Raw genomic sequence first — 24190 nt, 5'->3', positions numbered from 1 at the left:
TGAAGTATTTTGACGAAATAGGTAGCACTCAATGATTTAGCCCAATTCAAATTCTACAATGATAATGACCCTGTCTCATACATAAGTTGGAATTCCCTCTTTGTATTAAATGAGTTTATAGAAAAATTCAAAAAATGACTGGTAGTGGAAAGCTTTAGCAAATATTTGGGGGGCAATGTTAACTATTTTAAGTAAAAATAAATGCATAGAAGGACAGAATACTTAGAGGTATGGTAATCAAATAAAGAAATCAATGTTTTTTGTCATTTAAGATACATAAGCTTATGTCGATTCAATCCCTTTTCATGGAATAGAATTTATCACATGCTCAATTGAGAGGTAATACCTACCAGGACTGTTTTAAAATGTAATAGCGTGAGAGACTGAGCACTTCTCATAACGTATCTGTGAGAAGTTTGCAAGCCACGCTGCCCAAACTGTACTGCAAAATACCAATTTCTCCCAGGGTTGATCAGTGTTATCCAATAAAAAAGGTTCTACCTCAAACAGGTTTGGGAAAATGTATTAAACAAATTTATAGATTCATTTACAGACCCTTTAAGATTAGAGTATGAATTGTGACTCCCCAATATGCAGATGTGGTATACAGTCTTTCCTAAACTTTTTTGACTACAAAACTTTTTGGCTGGGAGCATCTACAGGACCAGCATTTCTCAGACACCACTTTGGCAAACTCTGAGGCTGCTCACTTTGTGATAGTTATGCTTATGGAGAGGCTGTGTCCAGAATTATTTTGATCTAGTGTTAATAGAATTCATATTATGCCCCTATTTGTATTTCACTAATTTTTCTTTATTAGTTCTGGTAAACATGCTCCAGAAAGTAAATGAGAGAAAATCAAGGAGATGATTGATTTGTTGAATCTTATGCCCTGTCATTATAAAAAAAGAAGAAAGACCACTTATCCACCTGATGACATTGAACAATGAAAAATCCAGTCAAATTTATTTTGGGTGGGGCCCATGTTGAGGAGAAAAGGGGCTTTGATTATTTTGTCAAATTTAACTTCTTTAAAATATACAGCTTATTTTCGAAGTTACAGTTTGTGAATTTTTTTAATTTTATGAGAAAAAACTAAAACAGGTGGATTATCTCTTTTGTAATGAAAATACCTGGTGAAAACCATACAAATAAAGGTCTGCTGTACTGTTTTTATTTTAGAAATGTACCATTAGCATGAATGTTACCTTTAAAACTATTTAAACTGTTGGCTGATATATAAAACTTAGTTTTAGTGGTTATTATGTGGGACACATGTCATTGCAGGATATCTCAAGTGGGACTCAAGACAGTTCCAAGTTCAGGAAATGTTGCTGAATTACAAAGGGGACAAAACCTACAGTGCTCTAATTTTAGTAATAATTCCCATCAAATGCCAACTGCTTCTTAATTTAAGATCTTCTCAATGACAGCCTAAGTGGTATTCATATTTGGGGTAAGATTAACTTGTAAGAAGATAACTAGAAAGAAGCACTATCCAAATATGCTCCTATTGTCACAGGCCCTGAGAGGTGAGAAGGGGGACCAGGGTCCTCCAGGGGATCCTGGCTCCCCCGGGCCCCCAGGACCTGCAGGACCAGCTGGAACACCCGGCTATGGACCTCAGGGAGAGCCTGGTCCAGAGGGCACCCAAGGAGCTCCTGGAGCCCCTGGACCACCTGGAGAAGCCGGTTGGTTAGTTTTCTTTCCAGTCCTGTTTTCCTGTGGAGTGGGTTGGTGGTTCCCAGAGCTAATGAAGCTCCTTCAAAATTAATGGACATATAGAAACTTGCTTCTAATGAATAGAATATGTCAACTCATAGACACTGGGAAAGAACAGGTAGGATATGTTAGAGAAAATCCATTTTTATCCTGTTACTGATCAACTCAACTGAAATTTCATAAGATATTCTATATCTATTCCTGACATAAATATAAGGGATGAATAGATTTTAAGGGATGAGTGAAAGTCAATTATGATAAACAAAAAGGAAGCAAAAGTCTATGAAAGTGAGCCTCTTCCCAGCCTCAAGGACCTGCTGTTAGTGAAAATTTGTTCTTTTTGATCCATAACTAAATAGGCAGGTTATAAATAAAACTTTAAAATATCTAAAGCTAATGAAGAAAATTTGTCCGATAATAATTTTAAAGTCCAGGTAGTTTTTCAGATCTACCTGTATTGAACATAGCTCTGGGTGGAGGAGGAATCGGGTCCATAACCTGTGGCTAAGGGTCGGTGGAAGATGAGAGCAGCATGTTATCAACAGTTTTAGGAGGTGGGAGGGAGGTGTCGGTGATGGGCCATAATAATCATATACATTGTATATTGACAAAATAAAAATTAAAAAAAAAAAACAGTTTTAAATGCATAATGCTGCCATGGTCAATTTTTACTTCTAAAATCACTTTAAAGGGTGAGACTCAATAAACCCGTGGTCTCCAAATCCTTTTAGAGTGCCTCCCTCATCAATAAAACTTTGGAGTGCACACCTCCATAGTATTCATATACATTACAAACTGTGTGCAGAATTTCTGTCCCCACATGTATGTAAAGCTTATTTCATTTATTTACTAATTTTTCTCTGCACCTTACTTTGGAGGCTGCTGTTCTAATCCAGAGATTAGCAAACTATGGTTGGCCACAGCCCACCACCTGTTTTTGTATGGTCCATAAACTAAGAATGGTTTTTACATTTTTAAATGATTGAAAACAAGTTTTGATAATATTTTGTGATCCATGAAAATCATATGAAATTCAAATTACGATGTCCATAAAAAAGCCTATTGTAAGACAGTTGTACTCATACATTTATGTATTGTCCCTGGCTGCCTTCATGTTACAATGGCACAGCTGAGTAGCTATGACCTGGACCACAAGGCCTAAATTATTTACTATTTGGCCCTGTATAGAAAAACTTTATTGACCCCCTGCTCTAATCCATCATCAAATCCTCCTCTGTTCTTTCAAAATGTGAACCTTTAGTGAAGGACCCCATTATTGTAAAATGTATTATCAATTTTTTCCCATCACACACTGTAAACCTATTTTTTTCTATAAACATATGACTATACGAACACCACTAATCACTAACACATTTTTAACATTGGCCACTGTGGTCAGAGCATTATCTTAAATCCTTACCTGCCTAGTATTCATTATTTCCCCAATGATAGATGAGGAATTTATCAGAGAGGTTAAGAAACATGCCCAAGCTCACGGATCTTATAAATAGCAGGGCCGAGATTCAAACCCAAATTAGTCTGTCAGGCCACACTTACTGTTCTGTTCAATATACCATGCTGCCTTCCTGTGAAAACTAATCACCCAATAAATAAATATAGTCTCAGTGTTCACTATCGTTTAAGTTTAATTCCATATTATCAATTTTGGGGAATAGGCTATCTTTCAATAGGCCAGCATGTTGGGCTATTAATTAAAACAAGGCTTAGCCAGTAGCAGATGCTTATAAATACTTGATTGAACAAGAAAGTTACCATGGGCTGGTCATACTCAGGCTAGTTTTGAAGCCTGTGGAAGCAGAGACTGTTTTTTATTTTCCTTGGGATATGTTTGTAAGTCCCTTATAATCATATTTTTCCCCTATCATCTAAGAAAAGTTTCAATATGCACCCTAATCTTATGATCACAAACTTTCTCAAGGGCCTAAGGGAGAAGCCAGTGTAACAATACCAGTTCCAGGCCCCCCAGGACCTCCAGGGCCCCCTGGCCGTGCTGGCCCCCAAGGTCCACCTGGTGAGTATCACCTTGGTCAAGTCTGGTGCATGGCATCTGACAGCACCCTGACTCTCCTGGAAAAATACTGTCCCATTTTAAGGAAAAAATATTTTTGTTGGCTCCCAAGAGAGCACAGGCCAACAGCAAGCAGGCAGGGGAGTTGATATTGACCTTTGAGGTTATCTAAATTATTCCCACTGGTACTTCTGATGTAAAAGTTCCAAAGGAGAACTGATGCAATTACTTAAGAGGAGTTCTAGAGCAGGACAATCTTCATGGATTTTTCATGGGTGAACAAGGCATGTTTGCTGGTGGTTAATCAGGATATTTTCCATAGCATCTTCACTTAAAAACTTAATTTCCTTGCCAGTGTGATCTAAAACTTAATTTTGCATGCATGGAAGGGGACTTATATAGTTCAAGATATCGAGAATATTTCTTTTTAGGAATTAAATTATATTTTAAAGATTATTTGCAGCTCGTAAATGATGTCCAATGAATAGAGGTGGGGAGGAAGGGTATAGAATTGGGGTTATATTAAAATTATTTTTTAATTTTTCAAAAAGGGCTGAGATGACACAAAGAATTTAGACATTTTCGTTTAAAACAAGATGAAAGAAAGTTGCTAATGAGGATGTTTGTGTCCGTGTGTTTTTAAGGTATCCCTGGACCCATAGGAAAATGTGGTGATCCTGGTTTTCCTGGGCCTGATGGTGAACCAGGAATTCCAGGAATTGGATTTCCTGGGCCTCCTGGACCTAAGGGTAAATTTTAAAAATTTTAAACATAAGCTTCATTGTAGATGCATAGAGCTATAAATATGTATAGTGAATAAAATGGAAAATATCCATAATATGCTTTTTTAAATGATGTTTTCCAAAAGTCTTAAATGAGGGAAAAATTACAACAATGCTAGGTGAAAAGGCAGAATTTACGTTGATTTATGCAATCTCATCGGAATCATGGTTTTTAAAATACATAGAAATAACTGTAAGGAAATTCACCAAAATGGTCATAATGATCATCTTGATCATGGAATAAAGAGGACTTTTTCCTTTACTTCTTAATAGATGTCTGTGCTTTTTGCATTTATACATTTCTTCACTTTATACATTTCTTTTTTTAATAAGGGAGAACCTATTAAATCGCAAATAGCTGATTTCAAATTAAATTACAGATATTTTCATTTAAGAAAAAATGCTATTTCTCATCAAATGGGAAATACTGCCAAAGAAACAAACAAACAAACAAACAAAACAGATGCTGAGGGCTCAGATAATAACCCAAGGTTCCCCACTGACAAGTACATTAAAGTATTTTCCAGGACGCCATGTGAGTAACTTCAATACCTGGGATGTCACACAGAACTGCAGTTTTATGATAATTCCATGTTTGCTTTAATATTATTTAAGATATTTGTCAAAATATAATCTATCAATGTTTATTATACATCAATTCTGTCCAAATATGAGAATATTGATTTCAATTTATGAGTATTTGAAATGGAAACCATAATCAAGTTTCTCATATGGTTCCAAGAATGGCTTTGACTCCAGTTTCTTGAATTTCTTCCTATTATGATCTGTGAAGTAATGGAACCTGGCCCATATTTTTGCCTAGTCCATTTTGGACCCTGCATTAATAAGCTGCATCTGAGCCTTTAACTCTATGGATTCATGCTCTGGACGAAGACTGTGAACTATGGGAGCCAGAACTAGCCTAAGAGCTCCTTAAAAGTGGACATTTATAATTTCACAGTTGAACCTAATGAATCCCATGAAGTAACTATGAATTACACGTTGGTCAAATTAGGGCTGTGAAGGACCTCTCTGAATCAGCCTTGCTTCCCCAGAGTTCTCTCTTCTGAACCACATAACATGGAAAATCATGTATGTGACTCCTTTCTCAGTTCTCCTATTATAAACGCATAAGAAGTTAATTCATCACATACAATGAATGCTGTAGGGCATCAGGACTTAATCCTATTGAGCAACCCCTGTTGAGAAATGCTACCTGGGGTGATTAAAAAGCTTTATATCTTGATCTGGGTTGTGCTAACATGGACACATACAAATCCATTTACAATGGACATATAAAAATCCATTTAGCTGTACAGTATATGTAAAATATACTTCAAAAACAAAGTCAGTCAGATGGTCAACCTGTGTCAGTGGTATGAAGACTTGCTGAATCAAAATTGTAGACATGCTGAACAACAAAAATGGTGAAAGTCATTTTTAGATTGGGAACCAAATCATTTGACTTGGAGTTAAATTTTTTTTTCATTGCAAATTCAGCAGTTGATTTTCTCATGATTCAAACTTCCATAAAAACATCTCTAGGGGGGGCCGGCCCGGTGGCGCACTGCTACAGTGCACCGCTTGGGAAGTGTGGCGGCGCTCCCGCCGAGGGTTCGGATCCCACATACAGACCGGTTCCCGCTCACTGGCTGAGCGAGGTGCGGGAGCAACACCGAGGGTTGCGATCCCGTTGCCGGTCCCCGGTCCGGTACGGGCGCGACACTGAGGGTTGCGATCCGTTGCCGGACACGGAAAAAGACAAAAAAAAATCTCTAGTTGGTTGCCTAACAAAACATTAGATAAAATAAGAGAGATACTGTTCAGAATCTTTCAATAAGGCTAATCCTGTAATATTTATTGTTTGTTTCTCTGTAGGAGACCAAGGTTTTCCAGGAACAAAAGGATCACTGGGTTGTCCTGGAAAAATGGGAGAGCCCGGGTTACCTGGAAAGCCAGGACCCCCAGGAGCCAAGGTCTGCAAGAATTAAAACTCAGACTGACATAGGGAAGAGGAAGGGTGGTTGTAATTGGCCAGTTAGGATGCCCCCCACAAGGCAGGATGCTCTGGGTATAGAAATTATCAATATATTTGTAGAAGATGAAGATGTTAAATATTTTTTTAAAGTTTCTCTGTACCACCCCGCCCTTTTAGAAAGAAAAACAGAAGGTGTTAAAAAGCAGGTTTATATCTCTATTTCTTTCTTTAAGCTTCATAAACATTCAGAGTATTTAAAATAGGAGAACTCTGGAAAGAAACGTGGGTAGTTATGAGAAAAACTACCGAAAGTAAAGATATCTAGATTTTTCTGTTTGCAGATAATTCCACAGTCTTCTGAAAAAGTGGAGGTTACATATCCTGAAGAATTATTAGCATAATTTTATAGAAAAGTTAGCAACCAGAGTTGAAAAAAGAAAGTTGATGGAATGGTGATCGCTGTGCAAAAGGAACTTAGAGCCTCTACAACAGAGAGGCTATTTCCATGTAAATAGCCTTAAAATCCAATCAATAGCCAATGAAGATTTGGAAGCATTATGTAGTAAAACTAACATGATTTCTGTGCTATAGGGAGAACCAGCACTAGCCATGCGTGGAGAACCAGGAACACCAGGTTTTCCAGGAGAAAGAGGCAATTCTGGGGAAAGAGGAGAAATTGGACTCCCTGGGCTTCCCGGTCTCCCTGGAATTCCAGGAAATGAAGGGTTTGATGGGCCACAAGGTATAACAGCAAGTGTGATTACTTTTCTCCACTGTGAGCTTCCCAGGGCCTAATTATTTTCCCATTCAACGTTGCTGCCCCACCTTTCTTCCTTCTTTACTCCTTCCTTTCTTCTTTCCTTTTTTCGTGAGTATATTCTATAAAAAGTCATATTAATGGTATTAAATATAGGTCTGACGTAGGAAGGAAAAAAGTTACGGAAGAACGATTGGGATAGCAATACTAGGATCTTGAGTTTGGGCACCTGAATATATTTTTGGACTCTCTTTTGCAGGAGATCCAGGGCAGCCTGGGCCACCTGGAGAAAAAGGACCCCCAGGAAAGTGCATAGAGGGTCCCAGGGGAGCCCAAGGACTTCCAGGCTTAAATGGATTGAAAGGGCAGCAAGGTAGGAGGACGGCCTTGAAACCAGTCTCCAGGTAGATGTGGGACTCCTGCTCTGCACTTTGCTGCTTAACATGGGGTCTCTCCAGCAGCAAGTTCTGACCAGTGTTCAGTAAGAAATGTTATTTCAGAAACGTAAACTTTGCTGTCATGGATTTGTTGCACATGGCAGTATATACCATTTATAGAGGAAGAGGCCTGAAATTAACATAGTGAGTTGGTCTGAGTCTTTTATGCAAGAAAATATGAACACTGAAGATGGATTAGATAGATAGATAGATGTGTATTTGCATATTTATTTGTGTATATATATATAAGCTCACAGGCAATATTTTACCTTTAATACTTGCACAAGTATACTAAAGAGGCAAATTTATCCTTATTGTAAGAGTAAATAAGTGCAAAGATACTCAGTTTAACCAGTTATAAACTAAAATATGTAGTTCATTGCTTTACAAGCAACATTAAAGAAAAGGCATGAAAATAAATCTCAATGATATAGTCTAGATGTTCCAGATAATGGAAAACTCTTATCTTTTTGGTTCGTCTCAACCAGATCTGGTGAACTATTTCTGGGAAAAATTCTTTACAACTCAGTTAATGTCTGTGGGCTATATGTTCACAAATAAATTTGTGGCCAAGACCTTAATTATTATACTGGTGCTGTTATTGTTTCCAGAAGCATCTGGTGACTCATCTCCACATGAGTGGCTTTGTATGTTTTCTACAGGTTAAAGACTGAGCAACAATTATAAAGTGCAATCCCAGAATATGCCTGCAGGACTAAAAAATAGATATAAATACTACACTTTTATTACTCTACAAATCATTGATACAGAGAATATTAGATCCAGGAGGAATCTTAGAAATTTTACAAAGGGAGACATTAAATAAATACACACACACACACAAACACACACACACGCAGAGGTAGGTGTGCAGTTTACCCAAAATCACACAGTTAGTTATTTACAGCCTTAAAATATTTCTGGAGGGCCGGCCCGTGACTCACTTGGGAGAGTATGGTGCTGATAACACCAAGGCTGCAGGTTCAGATCCCTTTATAGGGATGGCCGGTTTGCTCACTTGGGAGAGCGTGGTGCTGACAACACCAAGTCAAGGGTTAAGATCCCCTTACCGTCATCTAATTAAAAAAAAATATATATATATATATATAGGGAAAGACTTGTGGACTTGTGAGTTAACTCATTCATTTGTTCATTCATTTATTCATTCCCATATAGGCAGAAGAGGAGAAACAGGACCAAAAGGAGACCCAGGGATTCCAGGTTTGGATAGGTCAGGATTTCCTGGAGCACCTGGACCACCAGGAATGCCAGGACATCAAGGTGAGATGGGACCACCTGGTCAAAAAGGATATCCAGGAAATCCAGGATTTTTAGGGCCTCCAGGTATTCTTTTTTGTGCTTTTATTTTTCTTATATCTTCTTCCACACTTTCCCTTTAAGGTGGTTCAGTAAACTGTACATAGGGATAGGCCTTGGATTCTGCTTTTCTTTCAGTTAGTATAACTTTTTCCTTCTGACTTATTTGTAAGGGACCAGGGGCCAGAGTACAGGAAAATGGTGATGGTGGGATATTACATTTCACAATTATTCAGGATATGGCTATTTTGCTATGTAACCTTTTTACACATATTTCTATTATTATATATTTGCTAGTATTTTGTTGAGAATTTTTGCATTCATATTCACAAGGGATATTGGTCTGTGGTTTTCTTGTGATGTCTTTTTCTGGCTTAGGTATCAGGGTAATGCTGGCCTTATAGAACAAGCTGAGAAGTATTTCCTCCTCTTGTATTTTTCTGGAAGACTTTGTGATACATTGATATTCTTTAAACATTTGGTAGAATTCAGCAGTAAAGTCATCTGAGTCTGGTTTTTCTTTGTGGGAAGTCTTTAAATTCGTAATTCAATCTCTTCACTTGTGATAGGTCTATTTACATTTTCTATTTCTTCTTGAGTCAGCTTTGGTAATCTGTGTTTCTCTAGGAATTTTTCCATTTTATCAAAGTCATCTAATGTGTTGCCATAGAATTATTTTTAATATTCCTTTATAATCCTTTTTATTTCATGGCTATTTTCATAGTTTATGTGTCCGGGGAGAATATTCTATCAGCTTTCTCATGGCATGAGAACCTCACGAATAGCCTCTCCAGAGAAGAGCCTAGAATAACTTCTTAATTGGCAAATTATTCTGTCATTCATATTATTGGGCTACTATCACATGCTAGCACTGTTCTAGGCACTAGAGATACATTGGTGGACAAGACTCCCCATCCTGTAATAGGGAAGCAATAATAAATACATTTAAAAACTAAGTTTAACTAGAGACAAAGTGCTATGTAGAAAATTAAGTAAAGGGATACGATAGAAAGCTATTGATCAGGGGTGAGAGGATAAAATGCTCTAAAACTTCAACATATTCTATTCACATCATAAATGTGATTTGCTACCAATGACTTTTCCATAGATGAGGTAAAAAAGATCATTTTCTGGGCCGGCCTGGTGGCGCACTGCTACAGTGCGCCGCTTGCGAGCATGGCGGCGCTCCCGCCGAGGGTTCGGATCCCACATACAGACCGGTTCCCGCTCGCTGGCTGAGCAAGGTGCGGGTGCAACACCAAGGGTTGCGATCCCGTAGCCGGTCCTGGTCCGGTGCGGGAGTGACACTGAGGGTTGCGATCCGTTGCCGGACACAAAAAAAGACAAAAAGGAAAAAAAAAAAAAAGATCATTTTCTGACCCACCTCCTAAAGAAATATGATTACGTTCCTATTTACAGAAACCCAGAAACCATTCCTTCAACTCCTAATCTCTATTTCTAAATGTAATTTAATTTTATGTAATATTTTCCATTTCTCATTATGTACAATCTGTGCTGCTTTGTGTCATTTGTTTTCACAGGTGAAAAAGGAATGTTTGGGATGATGGGCTATCCTGGAACGACTGGCCCTCCGGGGCCTCCTGGGAACCCAGGCGCTCCAGGGCAGAGGGGTGAGTGACAGAGTGTCATCCAGAAATCAGGAGGCATGAGCAATGATCACTTATTTAGCAGTGAAATAAATTACATTTCATTCTTTGAGGGAAAAATAGATCTGAGAGAACAATGTATTTGATTCTGGGGTTTCCTGTATTCCTTTTTCCCATTTGAGTAGAATCTTATTATCTCCCTTCAGACTAATACCACTACCCTGATGTGGCTGCCTGTCCGGGGAAACTATTTATCAAGTTCTCAACACTTTTGACCTTTTTTATTTGTTTGCTTAGTTCTATGTTATTGAAAGTACTGTTAACTTTTAAATCCCTATGAACCACTTAAAAAATTAAGGACCTGATATTGTTTTACTCCCGTCTGTTAGGTCATCTTGGAATTCCAGGAGTAAAGGGCAGGAGAGGACCCCCAGGAGCCAAAGGGGAACAGGGAGATAAAGGAAACCCTGGGCCTTCTCAGATATCCCACCTAACAGGAGACAAAGGAGAGCCAGGGCTCAAAGGTAAGGAATGTCTTATGTTTCTGATCCGAACGTCAGAGCTGATTCTCAGACTAAGAAATTATCCAGGCAAATCCCTTTAGTTGACAAGTGAAGACAATGAGTTTAATTACCTACCCAAGTTACACAGCCAGTTGGTAGCTGAGAGCAAACTAGAATGAGTCTTACGTGCCTTTCTCAGTAAGATTGCTTCCTTAATGCATACCTTTTTATTTCTAAGTTAATTCTGCATTTTGGTCTGAGGTATTTAAATAGTCACTAGCCAATTTTTAAATTATAAGCCCCAACTCTCCCCACCCCCCTTTTCTGGGCAAGTATGGGAAAAATGAAACCTTTAGAAAATTTTGCATTAAAAAACTTCTCTGGCTGAAATTGAACCTCCACCACAAATTCTACTTTATTCTGTCTACTACCAGGATGAATTTTTCTGATTGCACCTAAAAACTGCTTCTCATGCTCAAAATCCTTTGGGGAACGATTACTAAAAAGAAAGTATGTTTTAATGAAAATTTTGTCCTTTAGAAATTCTGTTAATTGTTAAGTGTGATTATTAGGCTAAAATTCAAACCTAACATTTAAATTATTTCAAGCTATTTGAGCACTTTTGGGGACAGTTTTTGTAATACGATCAATACAACCAACATAAACTGGATGTTGAAAAGGCCTCCCTTGCCATCTCTCTGACCAAATTTAATCCCAAGTAACTTTAGAAAAACAGAGAATTGCTGAGTAAAATGTTACCCTTGCAGATCAAACTTTCATAGCAGGGAAGGAATAAAAGAAAATGTTCACAGTTGCAAAACCATATCAAATTTTAAGAAACTTGTAATCAATTTTGAGAAGTGAGATTGTATTCAACAAATACTTATATGCTTGGCATATAAGGATTTGTAGTCTGAGTAAAGATTTGGTTTAAAAATTCTGCATAGTTCTGTAGACCATGCTAGAAAGACTGAATAGTTAGGAAAGACTTCATGGAAGTGACATCAGACCAGAGTTCTGATGAGTGATCGATTCCAATTTGCCAATTGAAAAAGTGGATAATCATTGGACAAAATCAATTTATAGGAAGTATTTTTTTTTTTCCATAAAGGAGAGTTAGGAAGTAAAAGCCTTCTGGGTAGTTCCCATTTATTCTGGTGTTGAAGAGACATTTAGTTCTGGTTCATACAGAAGATTGCATTCCATTTTTAGCAATGAAATAGAAAGTAATATGAATCTTATAAAATTGCTAGAACTGGTCTAAGCCAAGATATCAAAAAAACCAAAAAATACTGGCACAAATTTACAGTCCTCATAAACTGTCTGTATAGACACCACTTCACTGCACTATTTTAGATTATTTAGGTAGTGCTGGAAACAATTTGAAAAAAATATGAATAGCATATCTGTGCCTACATAAGCCAAAATTTGGCTCTCACAGCATAAATGCACAATGAGTACTAATTTACAATTAAATAATTCCTTTTGTAAAGTAGAGAGGGACACATGCTATTTCTATGTCTCTAACAAAATTCTTTTACTCACCCAAAGTACATATGCATCAAAGCTTTTCCATATGTTTTCTTGTAGCTTTTCAAATGCATAACAAGGAGCACAGACGGAACAAAAACAAACAACAACAACAATAACAACAACAACAACAAAAAAACGCCAACATGTTATCTAGGCCTCTGTAATTTCAGTATGATACATTTTTTAGAATCTGATTTTCTGACTTGATATCCACTGGGAATGTGGAAGAAATATTGAGGGTATAAATAAGCACAGTCATTGTCCTCTACTCAAGGAGTCTGCAATGCAGACTTAGGCACATGTGTGAAAAGATAGTAACACAAGATGCAAACTAGTGTAATGTTATTTAACAAAGGCCTGTGCAGCACTTACCATGTGCAGGTACTGTTCTAAGTTTTACAAGTATTGACTCATTTAATCCTCCCAACAACCCTAGGAGTGGGTACTGTTATTGCTACCATCCTGTTTTACAGATAGGGAATAGAGAATTCAAGTTACTTACCCAATGTCACTCTTGTAAGCAGTGGCAGAGATGGGCCTCCCACTGACGTGGTTGGTTCCAAAGCCCATACTCGGCCTCTTCACTGTGCTGCTGGGTACCACTGACAGTGAGCTCTGTAGGAGCTGATAGAAGCAGAAAGCACAGCAACTAGGACAGTCAGACAATCCTCTGTGAAAGAGGATTTAAATTGTGAGTAGGATTCAGATGAGCAAATAATACTCTTGGTTTAAAAGTCTTTCCAAGGCTCCCCTTGCTTTAAAGATTCAAACTTCTTGGACTGGTGTACAAATGTCTTCACAACTTGCCCTTTGTCCATCTCTCCAGCCACATGACATTCATGTACTCAACAATGATTTTTTAATACCTGTAGACTAGGCATTTTACTGTGTTCTGAATACAGATGTGAATAAAGCAGACTAAGTCTCCCGGTCATGATGAACTTAAGAGTTTAGTGAGGACAAGAGACATTAATGGTCCTGTGAACATTTTCTGTACAGGCCAACTAGTAAATATCTTAAGCTTTGGGGACCACATAGGGTTCCCATTGCATGTTCTTATTTGGTTTTTATTTGTTTTTGTTTTCATAAACTTTTAAAAATGTAAAAACCGTCCTTAGCTCTCAAGCCAGACAAAATCAAGCTAGATTTGGCCCAAAGGCTGTATTTTGCCAACCCCTAAAAAACTAAAGCAAATGAACACACTAAACCATATATATTTTTAGATTGTAATAAATGACATAAATGGAAAAAACAAAATAATCTAACTCCCTGCTACTCACCACTCCTCTGTGCATGCTGTGTTCTTGCCTGGGAATCCTGTGTCATTCCATACTTTCTTCACCTAATTAGCTTTCATTTCATCTTCAAGACTTGTCTAAAAAATGTCCCCTCTTCCAGAAAGTCTTCCTTGTATTGTATTGTGCCCAACTCTCTCACAGAAATTATCTGGGTGGTAATTGCTTGTTTATTTGGCTGTCTCCCCAATTAAACACTAAAAACTCAGGAAAAGAGAACATGATTTATTTATATCTGCAGTACTCAGCACAAGACCTGTCTGTTAATTAGATATTGAATCCATATGTGAGTGCGTGAATAAATATGCAAGCAGGAAGGCAGCCAAGGGAAGTGAGTGCACTTAAGGAAAGGCACAAAGCCAGGCCATAGATGGATTGCAGAATGCTTCATGCAGCCAAAGGAGTTTATAATTTACTCTGCAGGCAAGAGAATCCATGAATATTTATGAGCAGGAGAATATAATCAAGTCCATGTTTTAGAGAAAGTAGAATGGTGTCCTGGGGAGCTTCCCAGTCATGTTGAACTGGGTTCCAATCCCAATGTTACCACTGATTGACATTTTGACTCTAGGTAAGACCTTGGACTTACCTAACACTTAATAAATAATAATTTTAATAAATGGATTGAGAGTGGAATAGTGTAGATGAGAATACTGTAACATTTAGTGCTTTGTCTTTACTATTAAAAATGAAGAGATATTTAGACTGCTACTTCTTAATCATTGTTTTAAAGGGTAAATATTATGACAATTGCTGGTGTTCATCGAGGACTAGCTCATGCCAGTCAACGTACTAATGCTTTACACATATTATCTCATTTAATCCTCTTCTAAAAAAGATATAAGTCCACATCTGCCCATCCTCTTAACAAATATGCTGTGATATTTTATAATAATTAAATTAATTAAACTAGAATGTAGATGAGTCTGACAAAATTCTAACCTGTATTTTTAATACCTGATTTTTAACTTTAGGATTTGCAGGAAATCCAGGTGAGAAAGGAAACAGAGGCATTACGGGGTTACCAGGTCTAAAAGGCCTCAAAGGACCACCTGGACCACCAGGACCACCAGGTATTGCTGATTCTCTAATAGAAATATCATGTTTTAGGGCCGGCCCGGTGGCGCACTGCTACAGTGCGCCGCTTGGGAGCGTGGCGGCACTCCCGCCGAGGGTTCGGATCCCACATACAGACCGGTTCCCACTCACTGGCTGAGCGAGGTGCTGGCGCAGCACTGAGGGTTGCGATCCCGTTGCCGGTCCGGTCCGGTACGGGTGCGACACTGAGGGTTGTGATCTGTTGCCGGACACAAAAAAAAAAAAAAAAAGAAAAAAAGAAATATCATGTTTTAAGTTTTCCTAGATCTAAAAGTAATAGAACTTGTTTCTAGACTTATTGGGTTAAATATGAATTCTATTCGAACAGTGTTCCAGCAGAAATTTGCTTCTAAATTGATCTAAAACAAAGGTGCTTATAGTTGATATGAATTAACTAAAAGATATTAATCTCCACCTAGTTCCATTTTTGTACTCAAAATTTTATTTTGAGATTGCTTAGATATATTATAAATTATAACTATCCTATCACATATCAGTGATGAAAATTAGACAATGCTTTAGAATTTTCAGATATGCCTTTCTTTTTGAAATAAATTATTGTGCTTTTAAAACATTTAAGGTAGCTTGCTATTCCCCATAATCACCTCAGTAACAAAATGTATTATATGGTAATAAAACTCCAGTTTGCATTTGGAAACATATTACTATAAGGTCACAGGAGCCCACCCATTCCTGTTGAATGATTGATTTTGATGTTTGAAATCCAGGCCTGCTGATACAAATCTAACTTTCTCCAGTTTTAAATGTTCTGGATCCCTGGGCCGGCCCGGTGGCGCACTGGATAGTGCGCCGCTTGGGAAGCGCGGCAGCGCTCCCGTCCGAGGGTTCGGATCCCACGTACAGACCGGCTCCCGCTCACTGGCTGAGCGAGGCGCGGGAGCAACGCCGAGGCTTGCGATCCCGTCGCCGGTCCCCGGTCCGGTACGGGGGCAACACTGAGGGTTGCGATCCGTTGCTGGACACGGAAAAAAGACAAAAAAAAAAAAAAATGTTCTAGATCCCTCATCCCCTCCTCATCTGAAGGCAAAAGGGCAGCTAAACAAGTACCCCAACCAACTGGTCTGGCTGTTCTCAATTCATTCATTCAGCAAGACACAAATATTTATTGAGCACCTACTATGGCCAGGAACTGTGCAGAACATATGACTATTTATTTGTTCTCAAGGCCCCAGAGGAGACGCAGGCATCACAGGGAATCCTGGAGAACCAGGACCACGTGGCGTGCCAGGAAGCACGGGGAACATGGGCATGCCAGGTAACAATAAGGGCCTGTTATGAGCCTAGAAGCTCATGATGGGTCATCATTCTACATTTTCTGTGTTGTTTTGGTTTTCTACTTGGTAGAAAGTTTGTGCAAAACAATTGGATTTAGACAAAGGTACTGTGTGCAAATAGAAAACGAGTGGGAACAAAATAAATATTTGTTTTATATAAAAATCATCCACTACAACTACCCGATGCATTTGTAATTCTGAAAAACCAATTTGTTGAGAGGTAGATGTTTTTTGCAAAGGTCAAAGGTAGAACACTTCAAAATCCCTGTGTTTATCTGTTTTATCTGACGTCTTTCCTAATTTCAGGTTCTAAAGGAAAAAGGGGAGCATTGGGATTCCCAGGGATAGCTGGAAGACCAGGCCTCCCAGGTATTCACGGTCTCCAAGGAGATAAGGGAGAGCCAGGTTCCTCAGAAGGTACAAGGCCAGGACCGCCAGGACCACAGGTATATAGGCCACTGTAATATTTATATTTTGGTAGTGTGGTGTCAGCCCCTTGAAACATCAACAAGTATTCAGATTCAATGTGGGCAGAGAAAATTGAAAATATTACTGTATGGGCCGGCCTGGTGGCGCACTCGGTAGAGTGCGGCGCTTGGGAGTGTGGTGGCGCTCCTGCCGAGGGTTCGGATCCCATATAGAGACCGGTCTGCTCACTGGTTGAGCGCGGTGTGGGCGCAACACCGAGGGTTGTGATCCCATTACCAGTCACAAAAAAAGACAAAAAAAAAAGGAAAAAAAAATATATTACTGTACTTTCAGGTAGTTATTTGGATTTTTTGAATCTTATTTCCACTGTTGAGGATTCCTGACTATCACATAGTTGCCAACTTCTGAAAGCCTATGTCAACCACCAAGTTTCTCACAGTCCCTGCAATTTAAGTGTGCTGCCAGAAGAAGGCAGGGATTAGAGCCCACACGATCAGACAGGATAGTTTTTTTTTCTTGTGATACAAAGTGGCCAGTCTTTGCTATGGAGTCATCTCACACAGATTTATAAATCTCCAAACCTTGTGATCAAAAACACTTGTCTTATTAAGACATAATAAAAGACATAAAATAAAATAACTTTAGAGTATTGTTAAAAAGCAAGCAAAACCTAAGATACATACATTGATCTTTCTTAAGTGTTTTAGAACTTTAAGCATTTTCATTCGATTACACAGAATATTTTTTTTTAATCCCATTTCAATGTTCTTGGTGCTTGTTCTTTGTCAAATTGAAGTTGGACGTCAGAGCTCTCACTGGTGTATTGTACAAAGAAACAGCCAAGTGTTTCAGCAGGGATTGGTTGCTTTTTTGGTTTATTTCCTTTATATTTTTCTGTGTACAGCAGCCATGCTGCACCAAAACTTTACTACTAGAAAATAATTAATAGAAATTTCTGTAAGAAGGGATTTTTAACAGGAGAGTCCATGGACCCTAGGGGAATTGATGGGATCCCTACAAGCCCACCAATCTCCTGAAATTAAATGCAAAATGTTTGAAAATGTTTTTGTAGGGGAAAGTCTATATTTTTTTATCAGATTTTCAAAAGTATATGACACCAAAACATATAAAAATGTTATTTAGGAAAGCTTCCATTTCTCTTTAGAGCCAATAGAATACCACTTTCCTTAAATATTTCTATCAGCCATATTCTCCAGTAGTAATTACTTAAACAAGAAAGAAACAGTGTAGACACCACACTACTTGGGTCTACTACTAGACCCAAGAAAGCAACTATTTTTACTTGGACAGACAAATTCTCTTTGCTCTTTCTATTTAAAGTGGGTCTTCAGAAAACCAGACAGAGACTCTTCCACTGAGTTATTCTCTTGATAAGGAATTCTATTTGACTTCATTCACATTCAGTTAATTAATAGTTTCATTTAGATTTAGGGTTTTCATAAGTAGCCACCAGAAGAAATTCTTAGAACTGTGCCTTGAGCCCAGAATGTTAGCAAATCATAGGAACAGGGTAGTATATTTTAATCAGTTACTATGGAAATATTGTTAGGTCACCATCAAATCCATATATTCTGGCTTATCATAAAACCGAAGTACAGATTTAATGAATATTAAATCATTGAAAGGTTTTTAAACATGTGACTGATCTACATTTATCTGCATGCATAGAATTTGTAGGACACTTACTCATTTAGTCTATTTCTCTCTTACCCACAGTAAGTCATCACAATTTGCAATTATACATTTGTGTGATTATTTCATATCTATCTCGCCACTGGTCTCTGAAGCCTCAAGAAGGCAGGGACTGTATATATCATATATCTGTATATGGTTACCATTATATCTTGGCAAGAGCCGGCTTCATGGGTATACATCTTGTGTAGTCACAGAGGTCCCGTGCTAATAAGGACCCCAAGCTTGGTTTAAAGCTCTGCCATTGCTGTCTTCAAATTCTTAAAAAATTTTTTAAAAGGGAGCCACATTTTCATTTTGCAGTGGACCCCACAAACCATGTAGCCACCCTGTTCCTGGAACCTATCATGGTATAAGCACATAGTAGACACAAGATAAATTGCTGAATGAATGGATGAATGAATGAAGTTTATACTTAATTCTAATCACATATCCTGCTTATATGAGAATTTTAAAGGTGTTTGACTGAATTTAAGGGGGATCCAGGATTGCCAGGTGACATGGGAAAGAAAGGAGAAAAGGGGCCACCCGGCCCACCTGGACATTCAGGGCCGGCTGGATCTGAGGGAGCCCCTGGAAGTCCCGGAAGTCCTGGCCACCCAGGTGAGCTTTGGCATTAAAATTCTGGCAGCTGGAAGCATTTCTCATAGTACGGTCTTTACCTCCTAGAGTCTTCTGAGTAAACAGAAAGTTATTTGTGCTTTCGTGCTGCTACTGCTTTCGTTCAACTTTGAACTTCAAATTCTAAGACACTATGAAACAGCAAACTAATCAGGAGGAGCTTAATTTTACTGATCAGCCCATTTGGTGGACTGAAATCTAGAAACTTGCTCCCATAAACAAAATTTTGAAGTGCTGCCTCAACAAATTCAGCCTAAGGACACAAAATGTTAGTTCATTACATAATCATGATGTCTGTATTAGTTTGCTAGGGCTTCTCTAATAAATACCAAAGAATGGGTGGCTTAAACAACAGAATTTTATTTTTTCATGGTTCTTGAAGCTAAAAGTCTGAGACTGAGATGTTGGTAGTGCTGGTTTCTCCTGAGACCTCTCTACGTAGCTTGTAAATGGCCATCTTCTCCTTGTGTCTTTTCTCTATGTGTCTGTGTCTCCTCTTCTTATAGAGACACCGTTCCCGTTGGACTAGGGTCTTCCCTATTGACCTCTTAACTTAACTACTTTAACAGCTCTGTCTCCAAATACAGTGACATTCTGAGGTGCTGGGGGTTAGGACTTCAGCATATGAATTTGGGGTCCACCCATAGCTCTGTTGTTTTGAATCTTTTTTTCTGGCATGTTTCCAGGTTCAACATTGGTTTTCTTTCTTACTAGCTTAACTTTGGGTTTCAGTTTCAGTTTTGTTTCATTAAAAACTATTGGATTGCAGCTCCAGCCCTTACTTAAAGACAATATTTAAGCTATCTGTTCAAACACTGAAAGGTTCAATAGTTTGCAGTTAACACTCAGTGAAAACAATGTTGGCTATTGAGCTGTCCACACGGCTGGTGTACACACACTTTGAAAACAATTCGACACATCTATGCTGGGGGTTCCTGAGGAAGCAGCAGCCAGGACAAAAGCCAGGGGTGACCTGTAATAAGAGAGCTTCCTTGGGCCGGTCCCGTGGCTCACTCCGGAGAGTGCGGCGCTGTTGGGCTGAGGCCGCGGGTTCAGATCCTATGTGGGGATGGCTGATGTGCTGACTGGCTGAGCGTGGTGTGGACAACCCCATGCCAAGGGTTGCAATCCCCTTACTGGTCAGCAAAAAAAAAAAAAAAAAAAAAAAAAAGAGAGAGAGAGCTTCCTTAAGGCTAGCTTCAGCACAGTTGACTGTAAGGACTGCCTGTTTTGGTCACCACTGTAATCATTTATATATTTGTGTTCTTTTTTCTTCCCTTCTCTCTTCATTTCTAGGAAAGCCGGGTCCTGATGGTGATTTGGGGTTTAAAGGAATCAAAGGCTGCCTCGGCCCTCCAGGAAGAAAAGGCCCTCCAGGTTTCATTTTGTATTTTCTCTATTTCTCTTTCATAAGGGAAGCACATTACTCCTCAGGTTAGAATCTCTGTAGGTCATGTTAAAATGAAATTTTAAAAAATAAAATAGAAAAAAAACCTCTGTATACCTACTGTGCTTTAGTTTTTTGGGGTTTTTCTTGGCTGCTGGCTGGTATGGGAATCCAAACCCTAAACCTTGGTGTTACACCACCACACTCTATCCAAATGAGCTAACCTGCCAGCACCTACTGCTCTTTAGAAGGTAGCTCCTAGGTACTCAGTACCCAGACAAAAAAATGCAGAAACGTGGGGTTAGATATTTTTACCTATCTGATTCAAGTATCTGTCAACCTAAGCATACTAAAGTGTTAATCTTCATGATAATATTAATCTGTGCATAGTTTTCACTGTGAACTTAGCTTCACATAACTACAGTTCTGAAAAAATAGCACCTTTAATAAAATTCCACACATCTCACTGGTGTTCACATTAGACCATTAGTAGGAAATAAGTCCTCTCTTTGAATGCCATTGTTTTGGTTTTTTTCAGGCCTTCCAGGATTGCCAGGATCTCCTGGACCCATGGGTGTGAGAGGTAACCAAGGACATGATGGAATTCCTGGTCCATCTGGAGAAAAGGGAGACATGGGTATAACTTGCTCATTATCTTTGTTCCACTAGTTTTATTTTGACTAGAATCATTAGTGACATTGTGATGGTTCACTGCTCTGAAGGTTCTTCTCTCATAGAACTGATGATCTTTAACATGGTCTTGGTGTGTAATTATTAAACTTCCTTTATACACACACACACACACACACACACACACACACATATATAATGTAATGAAATTAACTAAATATTAATATGCCAAAATCATCTCTTTCAGGTTTGCTGGGGGTACATCCAGGCCCAAGAGGGAATCCTGGTGCTCGAGGTGAGCAGATCTTCTTTCCTGACCTAATGATACACATTTCCAATGACTGAGTCCAATGTAATATACTTGATATACAAAATAAACTTAACGTGGTGAATTAAAGACATCTCAGTGGTAATATAAGATATTTATAGTCTTAGTATTCAATTAAAAATATTTCATTATTACTGTTACAACAAAGGGGATGAATTAGAAACTGATCCAAGTTTGGAATTTCCTTCTATGAAAGTCTTTAAAAAGAAAAAGAATTCTTATTCGTTGGCTTTGATGTTGTGGTTAGCACAGTTGAAATGTGTCACTTCCTAAAAGGATGGAGGTGGAATTGATGGCTGCACGACGAGCACCTCTCCCTGCGATTCTGAGTAGCCGCAGTCATGCCAATCCTTTCCCATGTTGTTATCTTCACAGTTCTGATCCCCATCCCCACACCCAGCTTGGAGTTCGTGCTATTGTTTATTAAGGGCCACCCACTAACTCTCTCAACATCTCAGACCTGGCAATTTACTGAATGTGTTATTCAAAGTATACACAAGTTTCTTGTTCAACAGACTCGAGTTTGGATTTCTCATGCCAATGTTTTACAAGAAAAGCAGCTTCTTTGAACTCTTTTCTATTTTGTAGAGAAACCTGCCAAAAGAAATATCAGATTGTTTGCATCTTTTATTGACCCTTCTCAGCTGTGGCTATATGGATCGGAGCATTTCATTAGCAAAGAAACTTAGACCCAATAAGGGCCATTAGTTATGGTTGCTCAAGAGAACCAGCAGAGAGTAGCCTGATGCTCCTGCGAAAATCACTTGAGCAGGAACTGCCTCTTGACTGAACAAAGTATGAGAACAGACAAGAGCTGTCTTTTTCCATTTGTTTCTTTATGATTTGTTTGTCCTTTTGATTGAGCTCAATGTTCCCATGTCTCCCAGAACCCTCCCTCCCCCATGCGCATAAAGCCTTTCCCTTTCCACAGTCTAGTTTTAGAATCGTGCTCAAAAATAGTTTCAGTTCCTATTCCTAGGCCAAATCACAGTTTAACATTTTTGAACTGAGAACACTGGCATTTAATTGGAAATAAAATTCGATATAAAACGATCCTACTTTAGGTTTTAAAAAGCCTCAAAAATAACAAATAGCCTAATTAGGTAAGTAAATGATTACGTGCCTCAATCCCTCCAGGATGACAAGTATGGAGAAGAATTCTTTGAGACTTGAGAGGTATAAATCTTTGAAATTTATTCTCCCAAATCCTAAAAGGAAATCATATTACAGAACAAGTAATTATTGTAATGAACACGGAATATACAAGCCAAGATATCTTGGTGCCCCAGGTCACTGCCATACAAAGACACATTACAGAGCTTAGAGTGAGCTGAAGTCATCTAAACACTTTCTTTTAAATGCATAAATTACAGGCATTGAAAAGCTAAAGAATGTGAGTAGAATAGGGCAGGATGTTCAATATTCATCAGTTTCATTTCATCAGCACTCTAGGTTTTTATCATCTAATGACTTCCCCAGCCCTTCTTCTGAGCCACCAGCCTCATCCTCACTATTTTCATGCCATTTACTATTTCTAGAGTAACACAGAGATGGGAGAAGTGGGAAGGGAGATTATTTTCATTTCATACAACATTTTTCATTTATGAATGTCAAAGCACCAATTTCTTGACAGTTTTCTGAGATGAAAAATATTAATGCAAAGTTGCAAGCTTGTGGGGGTCTTCTTTGGTAAATCTAAACCTCCTGCCACATTTGTCCCTCCCAGACTAGTGTTAGGTGTTCTGGGGAGAATTCACCAGAGGACAGAATAAAGATTGCGACTTCGTTGCTCTTCGGGTTTAGCTGGACAGCACTTCAAATGCACACCTACCTCAGAGCCATACAGTTTAGCTTCTTATGCTCAATTGCATTATTGTTGACAAAATAATGACATCGCAATTAAAGTTCATTCAATGATAATAATTGTGGCTTACATTTACGTAACACTTTAGAGCTTATACTATGCTTTTCCATGTGTATATGAGTATTATATCACTTGATCTCTAAAGAACTGAGCTAGGACAGGTATTACTTTCATTTTTAAAATGAGAAAACCAAGACTTTTAATAATGAAGTGACTTTGCCAAGATCAAATGGCTAGTTGGAGACAGACTGAGTCTCAACTCAGTTCTTGTAGACCTGCATTTCATTTATCGCCTCTTTTTTAAAAAAAAAAAAAAAGTGTTCTAAATCTTAACACTTTTAAGCAAAGTGCCTACATTATGAAAGATAACCACAAACTATAACTCCAACCATAGGAGCATTAGGGAAACTGATTGAGCCTTCTTCTTTGCAGGAGCTAAAGGAGACAGAGGAGCCCCAGGCTTGTCTGGCCTGCCTGGCAAGAAAGGGACAGTGGGAGATGTTGGGCCCCGAGGACCTACTGGCCTAACAGGACTCCCCGGGCCACAAGGCGTGCCTGGTGCAATCATCCCAGGCCGAAAAGGAAATCGAGGTCCACCAGGCCCGAGAGGAAACCCAGGTAGTAGATTGTTTACTTTATAACATAACATAAAAGAATGAAAATAATGTTTGACCTCAGAAGTTTTCAACCTTCTCTTCATGTTGCCTCGTTGCTTCTTTTTTCTCTCTGGTCTTCTTGATTCTTCCCACACCAATCTGTTCTCACACAGAGTGCAGTAATTCTGTTGGTGTCGTTGCACTAAGTGTCCTGTTCGAACAATTAGTAGTTAACTAATTAATAAGCCTAGAAGAGAGAGATGCATCCA

The 24190-nt window shown here is 38.6% G+C and overlaps 1 protein-coding gene across 1 annotated transcript in view; it reads left to right on the top strand.

The window, feature by feature from the left end:
- The window catches only part of COL4A3 (collagen, type IV, alpha 3 (Goodpasture antigen)), a 136020-nt gene that overhangs the window by 96210 nt on the left and 15620 nt on the right, over window positions 1-24190 (top strand). The window contains exons 26-42 of the mRNA XM_008567333.1: window positions 1523-1691; window positions 3662-3754; window positions 4396-4500; window positions 6412-6509; window positions 7103-7253; window positions 7528-7641; window positions 8882-9049; window positions 10564-10653; window positions 11019-11153; window positions 14935-15033; window positions 16245-16334; window positions 16660-16799; window positions 18972-19098; window positions 20413-20493; window positions 21042-21140; window positions 21381-21428; window positions 23758-23943. Of these exons, the coding sequence (XP_008565555.1) occupies window positions 1523-1691; window positions 3662-3754; window positions 4396-4500; window positions 6412-6509; window positions 7103-7253; window positions 7528-7641; window positions 8882-9049; window positions 10564-10653; window positions 11019-11153; window positions 14935-15033; window positions 16245-16334; window positions 16660-16799; window positions 18972-19098; window positions 20413-20493; window positions 21042-21140; window positions 21381-21428; window positions 23758-23943 (1993 nt within the window). The remainder of the gene's footprint in view (window positions 1-1522; window positions 1692-3661; window positions 3755-4395; window positions 4501-6411; window positions 6510-7102; window positions 7254-7527; window positions 7642-8881; window positions 9050-10563; window positions 10654-11018; window positions 11154-14934; window positions 15034-16244; window positions 16335-16659; window positions 16800-18971; window positions 19099-20412; window positions 20494-21041; window positions 21141-21380; window positions 21429-23757; window positions 23944-24190) is intronic.

This window comes from Galeopterus variegatus, unplaced genomic scaffold (assembly GCF_000696425.1).
Source record: "Galeopterus variegatus unplaced genomic scaffold, G_variegatus-3.0.2 Scaffold310, whole genome shotgun sequence".
NCBI classification, from domain to species: domain Eukaryota; kingdom Metazoa; phylum Chordata; class Mammalia; order Dermoptera; family Cynocephalidae; genus Galeopterus; species Galeopterus variegatus.
The sequence above is the reverse complement of the archived record's forward strand: the minus strand, read 5'-3'. Positions and strand labels throughout refer to the sequence as shown.